A 20,821-nucleotide genomic window follows, 5' to 3' on the forward strand; every position below is an offset into this window, starting at 1 on the left:
AAATATTTGTGATCTGCAGAAGAAAGTCATACAGGTTTGAAATTTCAAGAGGTTGAGTAAATTATTAGAGAATTTTCATTTTTCATGATTATCATTTTTGGGTGAACTATCCATTTATAACTGTTGATTTTTGGCTAATTAAAGACACTTTTTATTTGTCTAGTGAAATCTGGATGCATACGCAAGTGATTTAGTTTCATTGTAGAGGTTTAAGTAAATTTGAGGAACAAATCATGTCCAAACTACTTTGCTTGAGCCAACTCTTTCTATATCTTAGGTCAAAGAATAATATACTTATATTTGAGTGTCCAATAAACATATACCTTTATAAAACCTTTAAAATCCATAGGTTTCCGAGTAGTTTTTAAATTTTGGCACATTAATGTGCATGCATTGTACAAGAGTTTACAGATTTGGTGCACAAAACAGAATTCAGTATTTACAAGGCCTCTAAAAAGTACACACTTTTATTTAATCAAACATAAGCAGATATTTGCTGATGTTTGAATATAGTCAATATATGTCAACTTGCATTATGCTTTGTACAAAAAATACAATTTATACCATGAAAAAAACAGTATACAGTGTAGAGTCTGTGTAGTGACTTTGACTTGAATCACCAGTCATATACAGCTAAAACGTACATATTCATATGAACTACAACAGGAGTGTGCTGCTATATCAGAACCTTATGATATTCATTACTCTTGAAGTAACAATGTTCCGCTATGTGGTATCAGTACCTTAGAAATTACAGAGGTTCACAGTAAAAAAAATAGGCAAAAGAAAATAAGGTAAACAAATTAATCTGGGGGGATTTTAAACATGCCAAATAATAAAAACCTAAGAATATGACCTAAACCCAAAATGAAGTACAACTCTTAAAGACTAAGACCCAAGCCTATTGGCATAAAACTGTGTTGAGACACTATTCACTTATCATGAGCATTTCAGTGAGGTGTCACGGTTTGGGAACATTCATTGGATTAATTCAATACTTTCAATGGCAGGCTAACATTTTCATTTGTATTAGGCTCACCGGCATCAATAACCTTGTGCTGATTTTCAGGATCATCTACATTACTATTGGCAAGTTTTGCCTCATCCATTTTAAAACGTTCTTGATGACCTTCAATATGGCGATCCAAAGCAGAGCGGAAAGTGAAGCGGCTTGGACAGAAAGGGCATAAAAGCAATGTTCTTGCAGGATCCCGCTTGTGGTAATGCACATGTCGCTTAAAAGCGCTAAGCAGTGCAAACACTCTACTACATTCCTTGCATTTGTATGTCATCCTCGGCTTGGAAATGCCCTGTTCTTCAGAATCTAATGACAGCTTGTTGTCTACATTTGATGAGTGCTGAACTTCTTGCAGATCCCTTTGTTTATTACCCTCGTCGCCTACTATTTGTGTCGGTACTGTCACATTGTCCTGTTTGCTGCTTTTATTTGTCTTTAAGGCTTCATTAGCCTTAGGTTGAAGTGTTGAGCTGTGGAACATTGCCACATGTCTTGTGACATCACATCTTTGTGAGAAAAATCGTCCACAATAAACACAAACAGGCAGAGTGCCTTTGTGATAACGCATGTGGCGAGAGAGACTGCTTGAATGTAGGAATCCTCGATGGCAATATTTGCAGGAGAATAGTTTAGAATCGTGGTGGACTTTGCTAGCTCTTCTACGTCTCCTCCTTATCCCTGCCATTACTGGATTGAATCGCTGCATATGTTTTTTTGCCGACATTTGACGCATTTTACCATAGTGAGACGGCGACTCCTGTTTAATTTCAGCTGACAAATCAATGAAGTCATTGTCTTCATTCTCACCAGGATACTGGAGCGCATGATGTTTTTTTAATTGTGATGTAGTTCTTGCTTCATCCCTTCGCATTTCCTGTTGGTGCGAGACATTGCTGGGTGGCTTCTTGACACGAGAATGACTGTTTAGGTGGCTTTGCAAATCAGACAACCAAAAGAAACGTAAACCACAGACTTTGCAAGGATAGGACTTCTCCAAACTATTTTCTTGATCCTCCTGTAGTCTAGTTAAAGATTTGGAAGCTGGCGATCCATGCCACTGTTTCTTGTGCGACAGTAGTGCCTCTTGTCTCAAAAATCGCTTTCCACAGTGCCCACAGCTATAAAATCGTTCATGAGCATGGTTTTGAAGATGGCTCTGAAGACTCTCTCTGTCATTAAACACCTTGCAGCACAGGGTGCATCTGAAGCCCTGCTCAAGGACACGGTACTGCTGATGTAGCTGTAAGCTTTTCTGGCTTTTGAACGCTTGTCCACATCTCTCACATCTAAACTGAGCACACTCCTTTTCTGGCATCTTAGATGAGGTCAAGACAGCTTGGTTGGGGGTTGGACACCATGACAACTTGGGTGGAGGTTTTCCAAATAAGAAAGAAAAGTTAGACACCACGGATCGATCGACCACTGTGAGTGTGCCGTTTTCATGTAGAGCAAACTCAATGTGTGTGTTGTTAGTACCGTTAACACTTAAAGCATCAGGGAAAACCAAGCCATGAATGGCCATGTGTTCAACTAGCTTTGGGTAAAGACGAAACCCTTCGCCACACTCTGTGCAGATGAACATGTCTCCTCCGCCTGGAGCAAAATTCATTGAAGTGTATGCCATCTTGACCAAACTAAATCTTACTCTTTTCAGTTAGAAAATTGAATGGTATCGGAGACCAGAAGTGAGATGATTCAGTAAAGAGATTATATCATCTCAATAGCAAAATATGTGTTACTTGGACTTTTGTAACTACCTTAATCGCTTGTAAAATGCATCTAAAATGTATAAAATGGCCACATGGTCAATTTAGGCAAATAATACGATCACATTACAACAGGACTAAAACATATCTAAAAGATTAAGTCTTTGGGTGTTAATTAAGTGATCATCAATTTCCCAGTTTTGCATGAAAGTATGGCATTTGAGCATAATACATTGACGTAAACCTCGTCAGGTAGGGCCTGCGTTGTTCCAGCCGGTGTCCGATAATTTGGATTTTACAATCTAAAAAAAACAGAAAAGAACAGAGAACATTCAGATTATAATTCATACTACAGTTATGGCCAAAAGTATTGGCAGTGACATTAATTTTGTGTTTTGCAAGATTTGCTGCTTCTGTATTTGTAGATTATTTTGCCACGTTTCTATGTTATACTGAAGATCTTAAATTAGCATATCTTAAGTTTTAAAGGCATTTATTTGCATAAACATAATATATCTAAAGGGTCAATAATAACAGTGTTGGGTCTTGTTTATCATAACCTCTGCAATTTGCTCTGGCATGCTGGGTATCAGCTTCTGGGCCAAAACCTGACTGATGGCGACAGTTTCTTGCCTTATTCATGATCTGAGATGATCACATTTTGTGGGCTTCTGTTTATCCACTCGCCTTTTGAGGATTGACCATAGGTCCTCTACATTGGAGTTTTTTTTGGGGGTTTTTCAAATGCATCACTCTGCATAATTATCGATAAACAATGTGAATAAGCATCACAAAAATTTAGGTAGAAACTTCGCAAAACACAGCATATATCATTGCCAATACCTTTGACCAAGACTGTACATCCTGTTGATCATATAGATAAACTCACTGGATTTTCAAAAGTAATAATAATGGCAAAAAAAAAACAATGACAAATGATAACAACCAACCATATATTGTAAAATAATGAAAACATGATGCCTAACATGAAAAGAGCCTAAATTATTAATTAAATCGATTAAATATTCCAACACTAAAATGGTTCAGACAAGAAAAACGTTTATACTTTTACTCACCCCAATCTGGTTGCTACTCTGTCTTACTGAAGCTAGAGCTATCACCACAGACTACCCAGGACTTCTGAAGATTCACAAAAAAAAAAAATGTAAACAAGGTTGACAAAAAAGGACTGTCTAAAACATTAATGGAATGAAAAATATTACAACTCAGCACAGATGATAGCACATAATGTTTTATAAAATCTCTCAATAGGAAAATTAAAATATAAAATAAAACATATATAACAATATATTTAAAGGAAAACTTCACCCAAAAATGAAACTTTTGTCATCATTTACTGACCTTCGAGTTGTTCCAAATCAGTATGTATTTAGCTCTCCCAAACAGAAAAAGATATTTGGAGGAATGCTTATAACAAGACAGATCCCCCCCCCCCTTTTACTACCATAGTAGGAAAAAATACAATGTCAAAAGTCCCCGAGAACGGTTTGCTGTCCTACATTCTTCAAAATGTCTTCATTTGTGTTCAACGGAACAGCAACAAAAAAGTATTTCTCTACTATGGGAGTCAATGGAGGTCTGTTTGGTTAAAAGCATTCTTCCAAATCATCTTCTCTGTGTTCATCAGAACAAAGACACTTTCACAGATTTGGAACAACACGAAGGTCAGTAAATAATGACAGATTTTACATTGACAAGTATCCCTTTAAAATGACAGCTGTGTAAAACCACAGATCTTAAACAAACTGTAAATTATAAAACTAAAAATTAAACTATGTTCTGTAGACCCTGCACCATGTTGCTAAAACCCTTGTACTTATTTCCCACATGCAAGTTCCTGGTTTAAATATGCAAGAGTCTAAACATGAATCTATTAATTTGGCAGGAAGCAGTAATACTTACACTAAATAAAGGTCTAAACATCTAATAAATGCTCATCAAATGGCTCCCATGAAGTTTTCACACAGCTTTCAGAATGAGGTCCAGACAGTGTGAACACATTTATTATTATACGTGCAATGGTCTGTTTGACTTAAAATCAAAGGAAGTATGTAGTAACAAAACCATCAACTGGATAAGACATCAAACAAGATAATATATTTTAAATAAGTTTTCTTTTGACAATCTGAGTTTTAAGATGTTAGCGTGCTTAACAAATACGTGTTTTTAAATATGTTGCCTGTGTTTACCCAAATCGCAAAATGAAGTCCAACACAAAAAAGCTTACAATTATAATCAAAATATTTGTTGTCTTTAAAGCATCCCCCACTCAAACAATAGTATAAAAATGTCATTATATTTTGCAATGTTAATGTTGTGTATAGTTTGAGGGGGGAAACATTCAACCGGCCTCGTGGATCCTGGGGTAAGTTACTTAACCAGTAACGTTACGCAATGGATTTACAACGCTTCGTTATGATTTCAAGCAGAAGGAAAATGAGTGATTTATACAGTATAGCGTTACACAACAACACAAACCATGAAAAACGCCGTGCATGCTACAAACCCAAAACTACAAGCTAGCTTAGCAAAGCTGAGTTTGTCCCTATCTAGTTGGTAACATACAGGCTAACGGTAGTTACCTCAAGTAGCTAGTACCGACCCGAGTCAAATTAATTGAACAAAAACATCAATTCATTCTCAACCTCACAGTTTTTGCAAAAAAACTGCACACCGTATCACCCCCGTGTGTTACCTTGTAGGCTCAAAGACGGCCAAGCGTGCGTTGGTTGCCTTTTTGTGGTTATATTGTAGTTGTAAATCCAAATAATTGCGTCCTCAATGTTTATCGTACGTTAGGTTTCCTTTTTAGCTAGCTGACTTTAGTCAGGTGTTTAAATATTTTCTATAGAGGCGTATAATAGAAAAAACAAAGCTTCCTCTTCCCATTCTCCGCCCTGGATCTTATTCTAAGAATAAAAATGGGCGAAACACACTGGTAGGTAGATTACGGCCATCTACTGGAGATGTAGCTGTATTGCGTTTAGCGATATTGCTGGGAGTAGCATCCGACTGCAATATCGGAGGCTGCACTCTGGGGACGCATAGCTAGGACCATGCGACACCGGAAGTGACGAGTCGAGTGAATTTCAAGAATGGGCGACACTCTTAAAGAGAAATGGATTAATACAGCTAATGAAAACTCACCTTAGATGTCCATAGATTGTATAAATCTTTTTCCCCTTCAGGTACTAATACAAAAATAAGATTCATTTTTCAATACACACGTAAAATCTCTTCTAGAGGAAAACCATTTTGGAATGCTCAGATCCCAGATATTGATTGGAATATCAGTTCTCTATCAATAACAAAGTTAAAGAAGTTCACTTTAAACTAAATTTACCCTTGCAATTTATTTTTATCTAAACTTATGGATATTGGTAATAAATGTTCTTTTCGTAATATGCAGGAGGAAAATTTGGCTCATTTATTTTATAACTGTCATGTAACTCTTAAATTTTGGTCTGATGTTAGCTCATTTTTATTTGCCCATAAAAATTTGTGTACATGTTATCTCTTAAAGATATTATATGTTCATACACTAATGATTTTAAAATGTTTGATTATGTGGTGAACTTCTATTTCACATTGCAAATACTATATTCACACAAAAGTTTTTAAAATCTGCACTTATTTTTGTTTTAAAAAAATCGCTATTGCTGTTAAATAAATAAAAAATGACAAGTTGTTAAAATTTATGGAGAAGTTTTTTTCGAGTGAATATCCCACATTTTATCATATGTGTTTTAATGTATACTCTTGCCGTTCTTTTGTTTTTTGTATTTAGGATTCATAGGAAGGAGCAGAAATACATGTTTTTTTTCCCCTCTTTTCCTCTTTGTATGGTCCATTGTTGAATTTGTATAATATTGTAACTTTCAAAGATTACAGTGAAACAAAGTGTGAAATTATGGGACACATTTATGGGGCTAAACAAATATATGCTTAAGTCACTCAAGAATTGTCTAGTTAAAACACAATCATAAAATAAATGTGCGGCTTCCATAAGCAATTTTTATTAGTGTCAGAATATATGGAAATAGAAAAAAGAACAGGATATATTTTGTGAAGTAATTTGAAATTTACCTCCTTAACCTTGTTAGATATGCAAAATTTACCAGGTAAAAGCCAGGCTTTTCTCCAATTTACACTCAATACGAAAGAGCCCCAGTAGAATTTACCCCTTGGAGTTATTCTTCTTTTCATTTGAGAAATTCTACAAATGTGACTATTATTACATTTCCGATCCAGTAAGTCAAGAGCCCCTAAATAAAGGGAAGGATAAACACTGTGAACTTTACAAAATTTAAGGTGGTTACTGACTAATTGAATTTAGCATGATGGGATAGTTCTTATTAAAGAGTGGTTATTTCTTGTGGTTATTTCAGCATTATTCCAAAGAATAACCATATTGGGAGAAAAGTCAAGAACGAAACACAATTTCCATGAGACAAGGCATTGTTGATGAAAGTTATATAGACAACTGGTAATTTGGCAGGTAAATAATTAAACTTCAATAGGAAACATAAACCGCCGAGTTTGTTGAAGATAGTATTTGGGAAGAAAAACCATAGTGACAAGGGGTTTAAAAGACATCTTTTCAACAGTTCACTGTAAAAGTATTAACTGTATCAATATTATCTTTTACTATGCATGCCCCAAAACGCGCTCTCTTGAATATGTTGTTAATTTTTTTAATATGCAAAATTATTAATTCATAAACAAAAATGGCTGAAATCCCCTTTATATTTTCCAATTTTCAACAGTCAATTGTTTCATCTCTGAGACTTGTATACAACAATTTTTTTTTTAAACTAATTACTATGATTTATTTACAGATAGGACTCAATTTATTTTGGTTTTATTATTATTATTTATTTATGTGTTATTGTCAATATAATTATTATTATTTTGTTCTTTTATTTGACAGTTTTATATTTTATGTATGTAAACCTCGATTAATATATGATTTTCTGTTAATCATGTAATTATTTACAATTTGTAAAGTTATGAAGATGTTTTTCCCTGATCGTATGTAAATATGTGAGTTCTGCATTATAATAAAAAAGAAGTGTAGGGAACTTACAGTAAAAGAACAGTTGACCAGTTATGATGAAAGAAGACTCAGAGTCAGGAATATAATTAGAATCAAATTTAGTTAAGAAAAATAGTTTGTGGTTTTGCCAGCAGAAGTCAGCTTCAGCACTCTCAAGGAGCTCCACAGGCCGATCTGCCATACATCCAAAATGCAGTAGTATTTAAGCTAATAGAGTCAACTAACTACGTCATTACTTGGATAAATCAAGCTCACAAGATTGGTTATCAATAGATAGACAAGAACACAAAGCTCTAAACAATTCTGGAGTCATGAGACAGGACAGGTAGTCCTATAGACTATGAAAGATACTTTAATACGAATTAACACATGACGTTATGTCTGTCGTGATTTTAAAATACTTTGGTTTGAGCTGCTCTTGCTGACAAGAGTATCAATAAAACAGTCAAGGTTGATGTTACTTTTAAACATTGTTTGGTGTTGCGCTGTTTCCTGAGATATTCCCGTCACTGAGGAGTCCGGTCACATGACAAAGAAAGCTGATCCAGATTGTTTTTTTTATGTGCATTCAAATGCTGATTGGCTCTTGCAGATAGAATCTTATAGCACCAAATTATAATTCTATTTTTTAGATGGGAGGGTGAATTTGTTTTATAACTCACCCGTTTCACTTTATTTAACCTCAAAATTCTTCAAATTAGGTGCGTAGCCATTTGAGTGGTTTCAGAAACCAGGGGCCTCAGTTCCAACCAACATTTTTAAATGTAGCATTACGATGTGTTTACATGGTTGCCAATCCAAAATTTCTGTCACTGCAAAACTCGCCATTGCGATTCATTAACTTGCCGGGTTTCGATCTGAGGTCAGAAATATTGTCAAAGACGGGTTGTGTCGTTTATTATTTTAAAGCTGCTCATATTAGTTAACTTCAAATTGAGTAATTTTGTATTAGTATGGTTCTACATAGACTTATATATCTATCTATATAATCTTAATAATCACTTCAATAATTGTAATAATTGAGTTTGAGTAAATTTGAGTCATGATTTATACTGTAAATAATGATAGGGGGAGAAACAAAGCTGAATGTGTCCAAAATACCCAGCTGAGATGTTTATTATAATATCACAAAATAAATGATTAAAATGTTTTCCACTTGTATACTGTGCTAAGAAATCATTATTGATGTTAATTAAATTTTATAGCTTAGATTAATTGATGTGATGATTATTCATACTAAGATCAAAGGGCAAACTTCTCTTTTCTTCCGCTGTGAGTGAATGAAAGTCTCGCGGTACAAAGGTGCGCAAGCGTGGAATAGATCGTGCAGGGTCATAAATCGTCGCATAACAGAATTATCATTTGCGCATGCTCGATTTCTATTACGTCATTATGCGTATGCGCGGAAGGATCGTGCAAGCATCCCGGATCGTGTGCCGACAAGCTCCTCAGAAACCTACGTGTGACGCTACTGACACTACGTCCATGTCTGCTATGGCAGCACATAACAGAATAACACGAATATTTCATAAAACTTATTTCCAGGTCATGACACATTCCACAACACAAAATGGTACTGCACAACTTATAGCACAACTGTAATGGCTTGTGAGTTCCAGTAGAGGGAACCGGTGAATAATAATTTACATTTCATGTTTTTTTCCACACATAGTTAACATAGAAACAAACATATTAATAAATGTATTTATTGATAATTACTTTTATGCATGTTAAACATAATTTCAGGCTTAAGTGATTTCTTAAAGTTTGTAACATCTTAAGGTGCATATGACAGAATTACTCTTTACCTTTATGAATACCTTAAGATTTATTGAAACTTTAAAGTACAAACCATATTGAAGACTCCAAAATGTCCTGTGTAATAATATTGATGAGATTTTTTTTCAAAGATTGATATAGAAAGATCTACATCTCATTGAATACTATAATGGGGCTTAAAGTTTATTATTGCATGTGCATAACATGAAGTAGTTCATTTTACTTATTTTTAAAGTATACAATATGAAAATATAATTTGCAATACTTTACAGGTATATTAATAATGAAAATGTATACTTTTTCCATTATCACAAGGCAGTGTTGCAAAGCTTCAAACTAACTGTAATTATTTTTGTCCAGTTTTTCCAGCTAAAGCTTCTCAGTTTCAAATATGCTGACAGTAATTATGAGTATCTGCAAAGTCCTCTTTGATACATCAATGCCTCGTGCCTGTTAGCTATACTCTGCATCCGAGAAGGACTTACTCCCTTGCTCTTTGTTCCGAATGGTTTGCATTGAATTTGTGTGGGTGTTTGTGCGTGAAACCTCCTCTGTGAAAGCCGTTTCCAAGACCTTCAGTATTGATTTGCGCATCTTGTCTTTAAAGTCTTGTCCCATGAAAACATACAACAATGGGTTCAAGCAGCTATTTAGGAATGCCAAACTGGTTGCAATGGGAATTCCAAGAGTGTTGATGTACTGAAGGGGGGTTTCTGTATGGTTTACCATCTCAATGAGGACCAGAATATGGTACGGAGCCCAACACGAGAAAAAGACGGTGATCACAGCAGCAATGATCTTAAAGGGACGTCCCGTCCGGCCAGACATTGATCGTTTCTTTTGTAGACGACAGATTATAACAGCATAACAGGATACAATGATTGCAAAGGGCACCACAAAGCCTAACAAGAAACGTGTGATGATCATGGCACGATGCCGTAAAATACGAAGCGCCACCACTTCTGGTGTTTTATAATCATCAGAGAGTGCAAAGTTACTGAAGCAGTTGATTGTGTTTTTATCGGTGTGGGAAGGTGCAGTATCCTTGAAGACAAAGTAGGGTGAGCTCAACGCTAGCGCAAACAGCCAAACGGCGAAGCTCACAACCGAAGCACGACTCACATTCCGATGGTTTTGTGCCCAGATTGGCCACACCACAGACACACAGCGGTCAATGCTGATGACAACCAGGAGGTAAACGCTCGCAAACATGTTGAGAAAAGCAAGGGTGCTGTTGAATTTACACATGAACTGGCCGAAAGGCCAGTGGAAGTCCATTGCTGTATAAACCACGCTGAGAGGGAGAAAGGCTGTGAATAGGAAGTCTGCTACAGACAGGTTAAGAAACCAGACAGTGTTGACTGTTCTCTTCATTTTAAAGCCAGTTACCCAAATCACAATGCCATTGCCTACGACTCCAAGTACAAAAGCCAGACTGTAGACTATAAGTGACATTATGTTCAGAGATTTCTTGAGCTCCGTTTGCTCATCATCGTTATAGTAGTGTTCCTCGGTTGAGTTGCGATGGAGTGGACTCTCTGTGAAATTGGCTGGATCCATCATTGCAAATATCAATCTGAATTGACAGAAAAAAGATAGATTCAATACTGATATCCAAAAATAATCATAAATAGTCAGAAACCAAAACCAACAAACTTACACGTTGTTCTATTTTAGTCCACTAGAGGACAGAACATAACTAAGTTTGGCATAACGGGAAAGCTCTCAACATCATTCTGCTTTCTCAACCGCTATTTCACAAAGAAGTTCTTCATATATTAATGTGACTGACTTTTATAACGCGATGCTTATTGTACGGGCTACATCTGTTATGCCATCGCTCTGCATTAATGTATTTTAACTTTTATATTAGTATCTGATGTTTCTGCTTCCGCATCTTCTTTTCAACGAAGGTCAATGGACTTTAAAGGAAGTGTCGTTTTATATGAGACACATTTCACTCAACAATACACGTAAAAAATACGCCTACATAAAATAATGCTATTCATTACAGTATGTAAAATATACCAGATTTCCGATTTTTCTTCAAATCGGGCCTCTGATCGGAATTTTTTCAAAAACACTTTAACCTAGACAAAACTTCATCACACAGAATCAATGGACGACAAACAAAAGTAGACAGTCTGTTTTTATAACACATCTTATCGTCGATTATAAAATATTAAGATATTGGTTTCTTAACTCCAATGTAACAGCGAAAATTCTTTCATGCATTTGAAAAATGAAATTCAGTGATGACATAAGTGGCCCATTAATGATATTAAAACAAAATGCTTACCAAGAGTTGCCAAACAAGTAATTTCCACAGTATTATAAAGAGATTCGCTCACACCTGTGACTCGCGCGACCAAAACTGTAAGAATCCACTGATCGACAAGACGCTCAATCCCCGTCTGCGTGACGTCACCCCAGCTCCATCCTCTTCAGCCGACTCAGTTGTTGCTCTATCATATATCTTCGTTTCACTATATTTTGTAGTTCTTATGTTTAACAAACTGTATTATTTAAGTACACAAATTTTGCTTCAGCAAACTTTTGCAGTTTATTAATGGTGAATACTTTCTGTCTGTTCCATAGAATTGAGTGTGCAGTTTGAAGGAGGTATAGAGCAAGCAACCATTCCTCGACAGAGCGGAGAACAGAGTTGAGGCGAGCACCCACATAACATTGTGAACATTTCAATAAATAAAGACAACTGTTCCTAACTATATATGTAGTATTTATTGTGTTGTTTTCTTACTCTTTAATGTTTAAATTTTTATCATTTAGGTTCTGTAGGAGTTTTCAAGGAGAAGATGGTAAAACCTAATTCCATGACAAAGCCTGTTCTAAAACTGGATTAAAAACCATCATTCTAAGGGAATTTTCTTTCTCAACACCCCAACCCAAACGCATTTGGTTGGTCAAATGCCTAAGTGTTCATAACTCATAGTCACGCAATACTTCCATCCAACTTCTTTTAACTTTTAACTTGGGTTAAAAACAACCCAATTGGCAACTCAGCGCTGGGTAAGTTGGTAAATATTGGACAGAACACATGCTGGGTTAAAGTAACCCAGCACACTGGGCTACACATGTTAACCCAGCTTGCTGGGTTATTGAAAAAACCCAAAATGTTGTCATTTTAACTATTCATGTGTTTAATTCATGGGGCACGGTGGCTTAGTGGTTAGCACGTTCGCCTCACACCTCCAAGGTTGGGGGTTCGATTCCCACTTCCGACTTGTGTGTGTGGAGTTTGCATGTTCTCCCCGTGCCTCCGGGTACTCCAGTTTCCTCCCCTGGTCCAAAGACATGCATGGTAGGTTGATTGGCATCTCTGGAAAAATTTCCGTAGGGTGTGAGTGCGTGAGTGAATGAGTGAGTGCGTGTGCCCTGCGATGGGTTGGCACTCCATCCAGGTTGTATCCTGCCTTGATGCCTGATGACTCCTGAGATAGGCGCAGGCTCCCCGTGACCCGAGGTAGTTCGGATAAGCGGTAGAAAATGGATGGATGGATGGATGGATGGATGTGTTTAATTCTGGGTTATTCTTGCTGGGTTATTCTTAATTTCTTCTGTACTACATTGTCAATCAAGACAATGTAAAAATAATTGACTGTAAAAATAATTGTTAATAAATGTTTTAACTTTTACAGCCAGTAACAGATATATTTTTAGATTTGCATGATTAAAAGAAAATAGTTTAATTATAATAAATAAAAATGTTTCATATCAAACATCAACAAGCATTATAAATAACATTATAAATAACTAATAAAAATTCTCCACAATATGTAGCAACAAGTGTCAATTAATAAAAATAACTAAATACATATAAATTATGTATAATACACTATGAATTACACCACTTAATACATTAAGTGCAGCAAATCAACTCATTAAATACAGGCTACCACACTCGTCTTCCTTTATCATATGCACAAACCTTAAAATGTTTGGTTTAAAACAGAGGGTGCAATATAATTGACTGGCCGCTTAATATCCAGAGTGGACACCGAGAGAGGCGTTCCTGAATCGTGAAAAATTCTGCCCATTTCAACAAATATTCCCTTAAAACTTAAAAAACGTGCCCTTTCATTGCTCAAACCAGTGACTTTGCCCCTTTGTTCTTGAGACTCTTCAAATAACCCAGCGGTGGGCAGAAACAACCTGGTACATTAACCCAGCGGGTTTAACCCAACACCTTGAAAACTAAAACTACCCAAAAAGTGTTAAACATGTGGAAATATAACCCAGCAAAACAACCCAACGGACTCAACCCAGCGGTATGGGTTAAAAGATAACCCAGCCATTTTTAGAGTGTGCCTCCCCCACCATCCTACCTGCACTTAAGGTATGTGTAGAGGATGTGAACCGGGTCTTCAAGAAGCAAAAGACTGTTTTTCACCTGCTTGTTTAAAAATCTACACTAATCAAATTGCCCCCATCTTCACATAGATCTTCAAGAGATCTCTGGAGCTGTGCTAAGTTTCCCCAATGCTTCAAACACTCCACTATCATTCCGATCACCCCAAAAATCCTAGATCACTGGACTAAACGACTATAGACCAGTTGCTCTCACGTCTGTGGTTATGAAGTCGTTCGAGAGACTGGTCCTGGCCTACCTGAATGACATCACTGGACCCTTGATGGATCCCCTCCAGTTTCCCCACAGAGCAAACAAGTCTGTTCATGATTCAGTCAATATGGGGCAGCATTATGTTCTGCAACACCTTGACTGGCCTAGGAATTACGCAAGGATCTTATTAGTGCACTTCAGTTCGGCCTTTAATACCTGAATGCCTGACCTTCTCTCAGACAAACTGACCCAGCTCTCCGTCCCCACCCCAATCTGTCAATGCATCACTAACTTCCTAACAGACAGCAGCAACTAGTGAAGCTGGGTAAACTCACATCCAGGACTCTCGCATTGGTGCTCCTCAGGGATGCGTGCTCTTCGTACTGAGCTTCTGCCTGTATACAAGCCATTACAATGCAAAACGCTACTCTGTCAAACTCCTGAAATTTGCTGATGACACTACCATCATCAACTTCATCCACAATGGAGACAAGTCTGCCTACAGACAGGATGTTGCAGAGCTGGCTGCATAATGCAATCACAACAACCTAGCTCAACAAGCTCAAAACTGTTGAGAGGATAGTGGAGAAAGAGGAAATAACTATGTCATTGAAACTATGTCATTGACCTATTAATATTATTCACGTGGATTAGTTGCTTGTTCTTAGAACTTCTTAGAAGTAGGGGAGAGTGGGGTAAAGTGAGACGTTTTTTACATTTGCTCCCCTCTAAGCGAGCTAAAATGATATATTAGTAAAATTTACACATTTCCCATTAATTCAGGATGTTTCCTAGCAATGGAAATTACCAGAATGTATTCAGGACGAAGGGCAGTGAAAATATGATTGTTTTTAAAAAAGTGGTCTTGTGTCTCACTTTACCCCAGCTTAAGGGTAAACTGAGACAGACCAGAAAAATCAAGGGGGTTAAGTGAACCAGCTGGGGGTAAACTGATCCACTAACTTTTTCCACTCTGAAACTACCGTAACAACACATGTTGTAACAGTTAGAATCCTGACAGCTAGCTTGACAACCACACATTCCAGAACTAATGTTGGACTAGTAACAGAATCATGGCGATTGGTCAGTTAAGCACATTATTTTGAAAAAATAATTTGTGGCTTTTGTACTGTAAAGACGCCTGTTTCATCCACATTATAAATCATGTGTGGAGGGAATGTATGCCTGTTAAAGATGAGAGGCAAGAGAAGAACCTTATCAGAATCAAAACCAAATCTTACAGGTAAAGCCTCCATAAAACATTAGCAACTAAAGAATTAATGCTGTGACCTGTCCATCACTACAGCCAGATTGTCAAAGAACTCCCCGACTGTAGTTTTATTGAAGGCTGTAGCCCTTCCCAGGGATGTTGCCTCTGGAGTTCGGACAGAGAGATGGCGGCGTGCTAGGAAGCTGCCAAACCAATCTTCACTTAGAGTAAACAATTCATTATTATCAATACGATTTAGCTTTGTGGCAAGATCAGTTGGCCTTTGTTAACCTACAGAATCATGTGATCTCTTGCACACCCTAGCCTACCTGCACATTGTGTCTTTGTCCAATTGGCAGGGACAGGTATATAATTTTTCTCTGCGTATTCAAATGCCAGTTGACGGCACTTAATTGGAGGAAGGCCATGGAACTGTTCAGCGAGTTGTTTCAAGTGTTTGGCAAGCTCCTCCTCCATCTCATCTGTGAATATTCTCTTTGCCTCAGCTACTGCACCCCAGGCTACTGATTTTACTTCCCCTTTCTCTTTTTTCTTAATAAATCTTAGGAGGCTTGACTTATCAATATTTCTATCCCTTGCAGCTGCTCTTAGAGACTTCTTTCCTTCTTTGACCTCAGCGGCTGCACTCTCCATCTCCTCAAGGGGTGTTTTACCCCAGGTTGTCTTCCTGGTGTATTGCCTTGGCATGGTGGTTTTTCTGCAATGTTTATGAAATTAAAAATAAAACATATGTAATGTAATATTACATTAACATATGTTTTAGACTAAACTGAACTTGTGCCTCATGTCTCACTTTACCCCACAGCATTTGTCTCACTTTACCCCACCGCCATATTTTTGAAAAAAACTATCTCTCTTAGAAATTCAGGCTAATCTTCAGCTAGCATCATCACAAGGTTTTATATGTTGGTAGTTCATCAACATGTATGATATAAGTTTTTCTACCTGAATCAATTTGCTTTGGCACAACAGTTGATTAAGTTGACAGCAAGAAAATTTACTTTTACCAGCAAAAAATATTTTGTGAAAAAAACATGCTTACCACAGCAGCATGAGGTCTTCTTCTTCATGGCCAAGGGGAATTTTGAGGGGCTCAAAAACATAATGGTCACATGACCACAAATGTGTTCCGTTGCCTAGATACAGGGAGTGTCTCACATTACCCGATGTCTCGCTTTACCCCACTCTCCCCTACATTAGTATTTTTAGCAAAAGGCAGCAGGGTGTTCTGAACATTCTGTAAACTTGGTCAGCACTTGAACTCAAGTAAGGTTAGACATAATTCATGTACAATAATCTTTGCAATACATTTCACACAATATGTGTGGGACTCAGACAAAACCCAAATTCTCACAGTCTATATAGCTAATTTTACCCTTCATGACAACTGTGAGGAGGGTGAATTTTTTCAAAATTTAGCAAATTAGGTGAGTGGCCATTTGACCGTAGAGTGGTTTCAGCAACCAGGGGCCTCAGCTTCAACACGTCCCCCCCTTTGCCCATTTTCGATTAAAGTGACGAGTTTAGACGCACTGCTAAGCAGGCGACGACCGGCTCCGCCCACTTTAAGCTTCCAGGATGCCTGCACTATCCGTTCTGCGCAAAGCCAGACTTCAGAAAACGTCACGGTTTCCCTACACTATTGGTATCGCACATGCAATGTGGCTTAGTGGTTAGCACGTTCGCCTCACACCTCCAGGGTTGGGGGTTCGACTCCCGCTTCCGACCTGTGTGTGTGTGACATCTGGCAAGAGCAGGCAAAGGACGCAAAATCGATAAAGTTCATGTAGATTCTGTGAGGGACCTAAAAAAAGCAATCGGCAAAAGCAGGCTCTATATTGTCCCACGAGCAGAAGTGTTGCAGGTATTATTTCTTTTACACAGACATAGGTGCAGAAAAATACTAATTCTCAATAATATCCCTATTAGAACTGCCCTTTTTTAAATAACCTGATTTATGTTGTTCAGTTCACTGTTTGTTAGTTTGAAATCTTATCGTGATGTTTCTGCACTGAACATAATTCTTAAATTAAGTGACAGTGCAGGTTACTTAACAGTGCAGGAAGTAAAAAGTATTTTTGGCATTGCTATACTTGAACATTATTATACATAATGATTTTTCGTCTACCGTCAGGAAATGACACCATCTTCATCCATATCACAAAACCCAGTCCAAACATCCTGTACTACTGCAGCACTGGATGACACCTCCTTAGATGCAGAGATTACGGAAGCTGTAAATTTAGATGTGAGTTAAGTTTGCTATTGTGAGTTTTTTGAGAAGTATTTCTTTGTGACTGTATTGATTTGTGTGGATTTACTGTAGTCCCTGCAGGAATGGCGAGCAATGCGTTCCCAGCAAGATGAAGAATTTAATTTCTCCTTGATGGCAGATCAAGAAAAGGTCATTTTGAAAAATCATTGTATGCCCACTGTGATGGAACGAAAATGTTTGCAATTTCTTAAAATGTATTCTGGTTTTACAGGACTGGAGGAGACTGTGCTATGAGCTTTTGGAAGAAAAGGCAAAAAGGTAAGTGCTTCCATAACATTTTTTGTTGTTACATGTTTTTTTTTTTTAAATGTTAATGTTTTTTAGATCATTGAGGAAAGACGTCAGAGAATGGCTGCTCGTGTGGAACCCCTAGAGGGAGAGTTTTTGAAATTCAAGTATCCAGATGGGTATGTCAACAAGGGAAAATTCATCATGTCTGAGCCAATTCAGGTGAGAGAATCCGTGTAAAAGAGGACAACGTGTTTTTCATAGATTTGCTTTTTTTTTTTTTACAATTGCCATTATGTGTGTTCGCTTCCAGGTCTTGTTTGACTTTATTGGACAAAATGAAATGGCCAGTGAAGTTTTCCAAGTTCAGGAAGCTGCTTCTTCAAAAGCTATTGAGAGCTCTTCTTCTGGGTCAATTGCAGATCATGGCATAAAGTCATCCTCGACTTTATATGTTTTTTGGTTGTCATCTTTAGATGATCTGGTAAGTTAATGTAGAAAAATATAAAAATATTATATATTTTATAATATATTATATATTATAAAAATATACCTCAACAGACAGATTGTGTGACATTGCTTTTAGACAGCAGTTCTCCAAAAACACAATTATTTTAAACCCAGCATGTTATATGGCATATGTTATAAATTTATTCAGCATTTTTTCCCTGATATTCTTGCACAGGCTCCAGTAGCTCCATCACCCGCCCAGCCTTCAGTTGCTACGCCCCCTGTTCAACATCCAGCTGCTCCTTCTGCTCTGCCACCAGTGGCTCTGCCCTCTGTCCATCCTTCAATAAGTCCACCTCTTGCCCAGCCTTCAGTGCCTTCACATTCTGTCATTCCCCTATTGACTCTGCCCCCTATCCAACATCCAGCAGCTGCTTCTCCTGCCCAGCCTACAGCAGCCTCATCTCCTGCACTGCCTCCAGTGGCTCTGCCTTCTGCCCTGCCTTCAGTGGCTTCACTTTCTGCCATTCCCCTAGTGGCTCCATCTCCTGTCCAACATCCAGTGGCTCTGCCACCTGCCCAGTCCTCACTGGCACTGTCTTCTGTCCAGCTGCCATATGTAATATCTGAAGACCAACCATTACCCTGCCGCCCTTCTGCACAGCCAAATATTATTGACCTTGATATGCAGCCTACACTTGATTTGCACCCTCCATCTCCCCAGGGATCGCTTATTGATCTTTTAGATGATGCCCCTTCTTTCCACCAAGAATCCCCTCTACACTGGTAGGCACCTGTAGATGAGTATGTTCCTCTTCATAACTATAAGTACTTTTTTTTTAAACTTAAACAGTTCAATGTTCGTAGACTGAATGACTTCTTGGTATTCTTGCAGGGTTGACCTACAAACCATACTTAAAAAATTGCTCTGCAAAGTTGATAAAAGCTTTTGCCAGACAAGTAACCAAATAAATGTATGCAGAGATAACATACTACAGTGTAGCTTGCAAGCATTCAAGAGGCGGCGGTTCAATCCAGAAGCAAAGCTAGATATAGTTTTTGTCGATGCTGAGGAGAATGGTGAAGGGGCAGTGGATGAAGGCGGCCCAACAAGAGAATACCTCAGGCTGTTGATGCGAGCCATCCATCAGTCAAGTATCTTTCAGGGCCATGAGAAAGATCAGAGTTTGGCTCTTGACACTCAAGGTCAGGATGCCTACTAATGCTTTCATTACAAAATATTTACGGTCCTGGATACTGATCAGTTTTTAGAAGTGCTTTATTTGAAACACTCAGCGTGGTCTTTGTATTACTGAGCAGCTCCTGTGCAATGTTACTCTTGTAGTCGTGATCTGTTATTTCACATGTCAAGGACTGTATCGTCTATTCAAATAATTAAGCTGAATAAGCAGTTTATGCTAGTGTGCCACATTCTTCACCCATATAAATTACAATGTAAAACTCTATCTAATTTCACATGAATTTAATGCTTTTCACCTGTAATGAGATCAAAATTCCAATAGCAGGTGGAATTTTAAGAAAAATAAAGCCAGAGGTTTTTAGAATTATTTAATTCATAATGAGTATGGAGGAGGTTCTGATGTGGATGTTACTCTGTTTGTTTTCTTTAGCTTTACAGACTAGGTTATACTCCTTCATGGGTAAGATGATTGCTGTTTGTGTTGTCCATGGGGGAGTGTGCCCACATTTCTTCTCTGAAAGGCTTTTTCATCAGATCTGTGGTGTGCCAACATCCCCTGCCTCTGTGGATGAGGTTGGAGACCATACCTTTAGGGAGCAACTAATCAAGGCGAGGAAGTACTCTTGAGAATTAAATTGGTCACCACATGCATGGTTATTTTCACAACTATAAAATTGTATTCTAATTGCTGTTTTAGATACAGGATGCAAAAACTGTTCTAGAGGCAAACTGTGCCGTTGACGAGGCCGCAGACAGCTTAAGCATTATAGGTGCTTTAAGATACATATCAAACTTGACAGAAAAGAACTCTCTTGTACAGTCAGCTGTAGAGTTTTTTGTACATGGAAGACTGCAAGCAGCCTTAGACCAGTAAGTGACATTTTAGCCCTTCCTTCCTGATTGCATATAAGAATTGTAATAACCCAGAAATGTACAGTATATTAAATGTAATGTCTGTTTTACAGGTTTGTAGAAGGGTTGCAAACTCTTGGTTTACTAGAAGAGATGAAGAAGAATTCTGCACTATTTTATGATATGTTCGTCAATGAAGAAAAGCCCCTCCAGGCAAAGGACCTCTGCAGTCTTTTTAAGGTGAACTTCTCTCCACAAGGCAGCAACAGAAGGGCTAGAGAAAATAAGAACATATGCCACTGGAGAGACTGGTTAATAGATGTTGAAGGTATGTCTTGTTACAGTTTTACAGTGCTTTCACGATACATTATAAAGTAGTTAAAGTAATGCTTATAAAAAAGTGCTAGTTGTCATCTGAAAGA

At 37.6% G+C, this 20,821-nt stretch overlaps 2 protein-coding genes across 6 annotated transcripts; both read right to left on the reverse strand.

Moving 5' to 3' along the window:
• Positions 1 to 346: 346 nt before the first annotated feature.
• On the reverse strand, positions 347 to 5,765 carry si:dkeyp-84f3.5 (uncharacterized protein LOC334144 homolog). Of its 2 annotated transcripts, XM_056763565.1 has the most exons (4): positions 5,441 to 5,765; positions 3,801 to 3,864; positions 2,969 to 3,026; positions 347 to 2,381 (listed from the first exon to the last, which is right to left on the reverse strand). In XM_056763565.1, exon 4 carries the CDS (start codon positions 2,331 to 2,333, stop codon positions 987 to 989), a length of 1,347 nt encoding a protein of 448 aa, XP_056619543.1. In that variant the 5' UTR covers positions 2,334 to 2,381; positions 2,969 to 3,026; positions 3,801 to 3,864; positions 5,441 to 5,765; the 3' UTR covers positions 347 to 986. The 2 variants fall into 2 exon arrangements, with proteins under 2 accessions (XP_056619543.1, XP_056619542.1); XM_056763564.1 differs by having other exon boundaries at positions 347 to 3,026.
• A 3,769-nt stretch (positions 5,766 to 9,534) lies between these two features.
• LOC130432942 (chemerin-like receptor 1) lies at positions 9,535 to 16,458 on the reverse strand. Of its 4 annotated transcripts, XM_056762561.1 has the most exons (3): positions 16,436 to 16,458; positions 15,702 to 16,090; positions 9,535 to 11,156 (listed from the first exon to the last, which is right to left on the reverse strand). In XM_056762561.1, the coding sequence occupies exons 2-3, from the start codon at positions 15,707 to 15,709 to the stop codon at positions 10,034 to 10,036; spliced, it is 1,131 nt and encodes a 376-aa protein (XP_056618539.1). In that variant the 5' UTR covers positions 15,710 to 16,090; positions 16,436 to 16,458; the 3' UTR covers positions 9,535 to 10,033. The 4 variants fall into 4 exon arrangements, with proteins under 4 accessions (XP_056618539.1, XP_056618540.1, XP_056618538.1 ...); XM_056762562.1 differs by lacking the exon at positions 16,436 to 16,458 and having other exon boundaries at positions 15,702 to 16,109; XM_056762560.1 differs by lacking the exons at positions 15,702 to 16,090; positions 16,436 to 16,458 and adding an exon at positions 11,934 to 12,033.
• Positions 16,459 to 20,821: the final 4,363 nt, after the last annotated feature.

This window comes from Triplophysa dalaica, chromosome 12, assembly GCF_015846415.1.
Source record: "Triplophysa dalaica isolate WHDGS20190420 chromosome 12, ASM1584641v1, whole genome shotgun sequence".
Taxonomy (NCBI): domain Eukaryota; kingdom Metazoa; phylum Chordata; class Actinopteri; order Cypriniformes; family Nemacheilidae; genus Triplophysa; species Triplophysa dalaica.

What these genes read in the sequence shown, in the direction of transcription:
- si:dkeyp-84f3.5 (XM_056763564.1), bottom strand. Translation starts at nt 2,642, where the DNA reads ATGGCATACACTTCAATGAATTTTGCTCCAGGCGGAGGAGACATGTTC.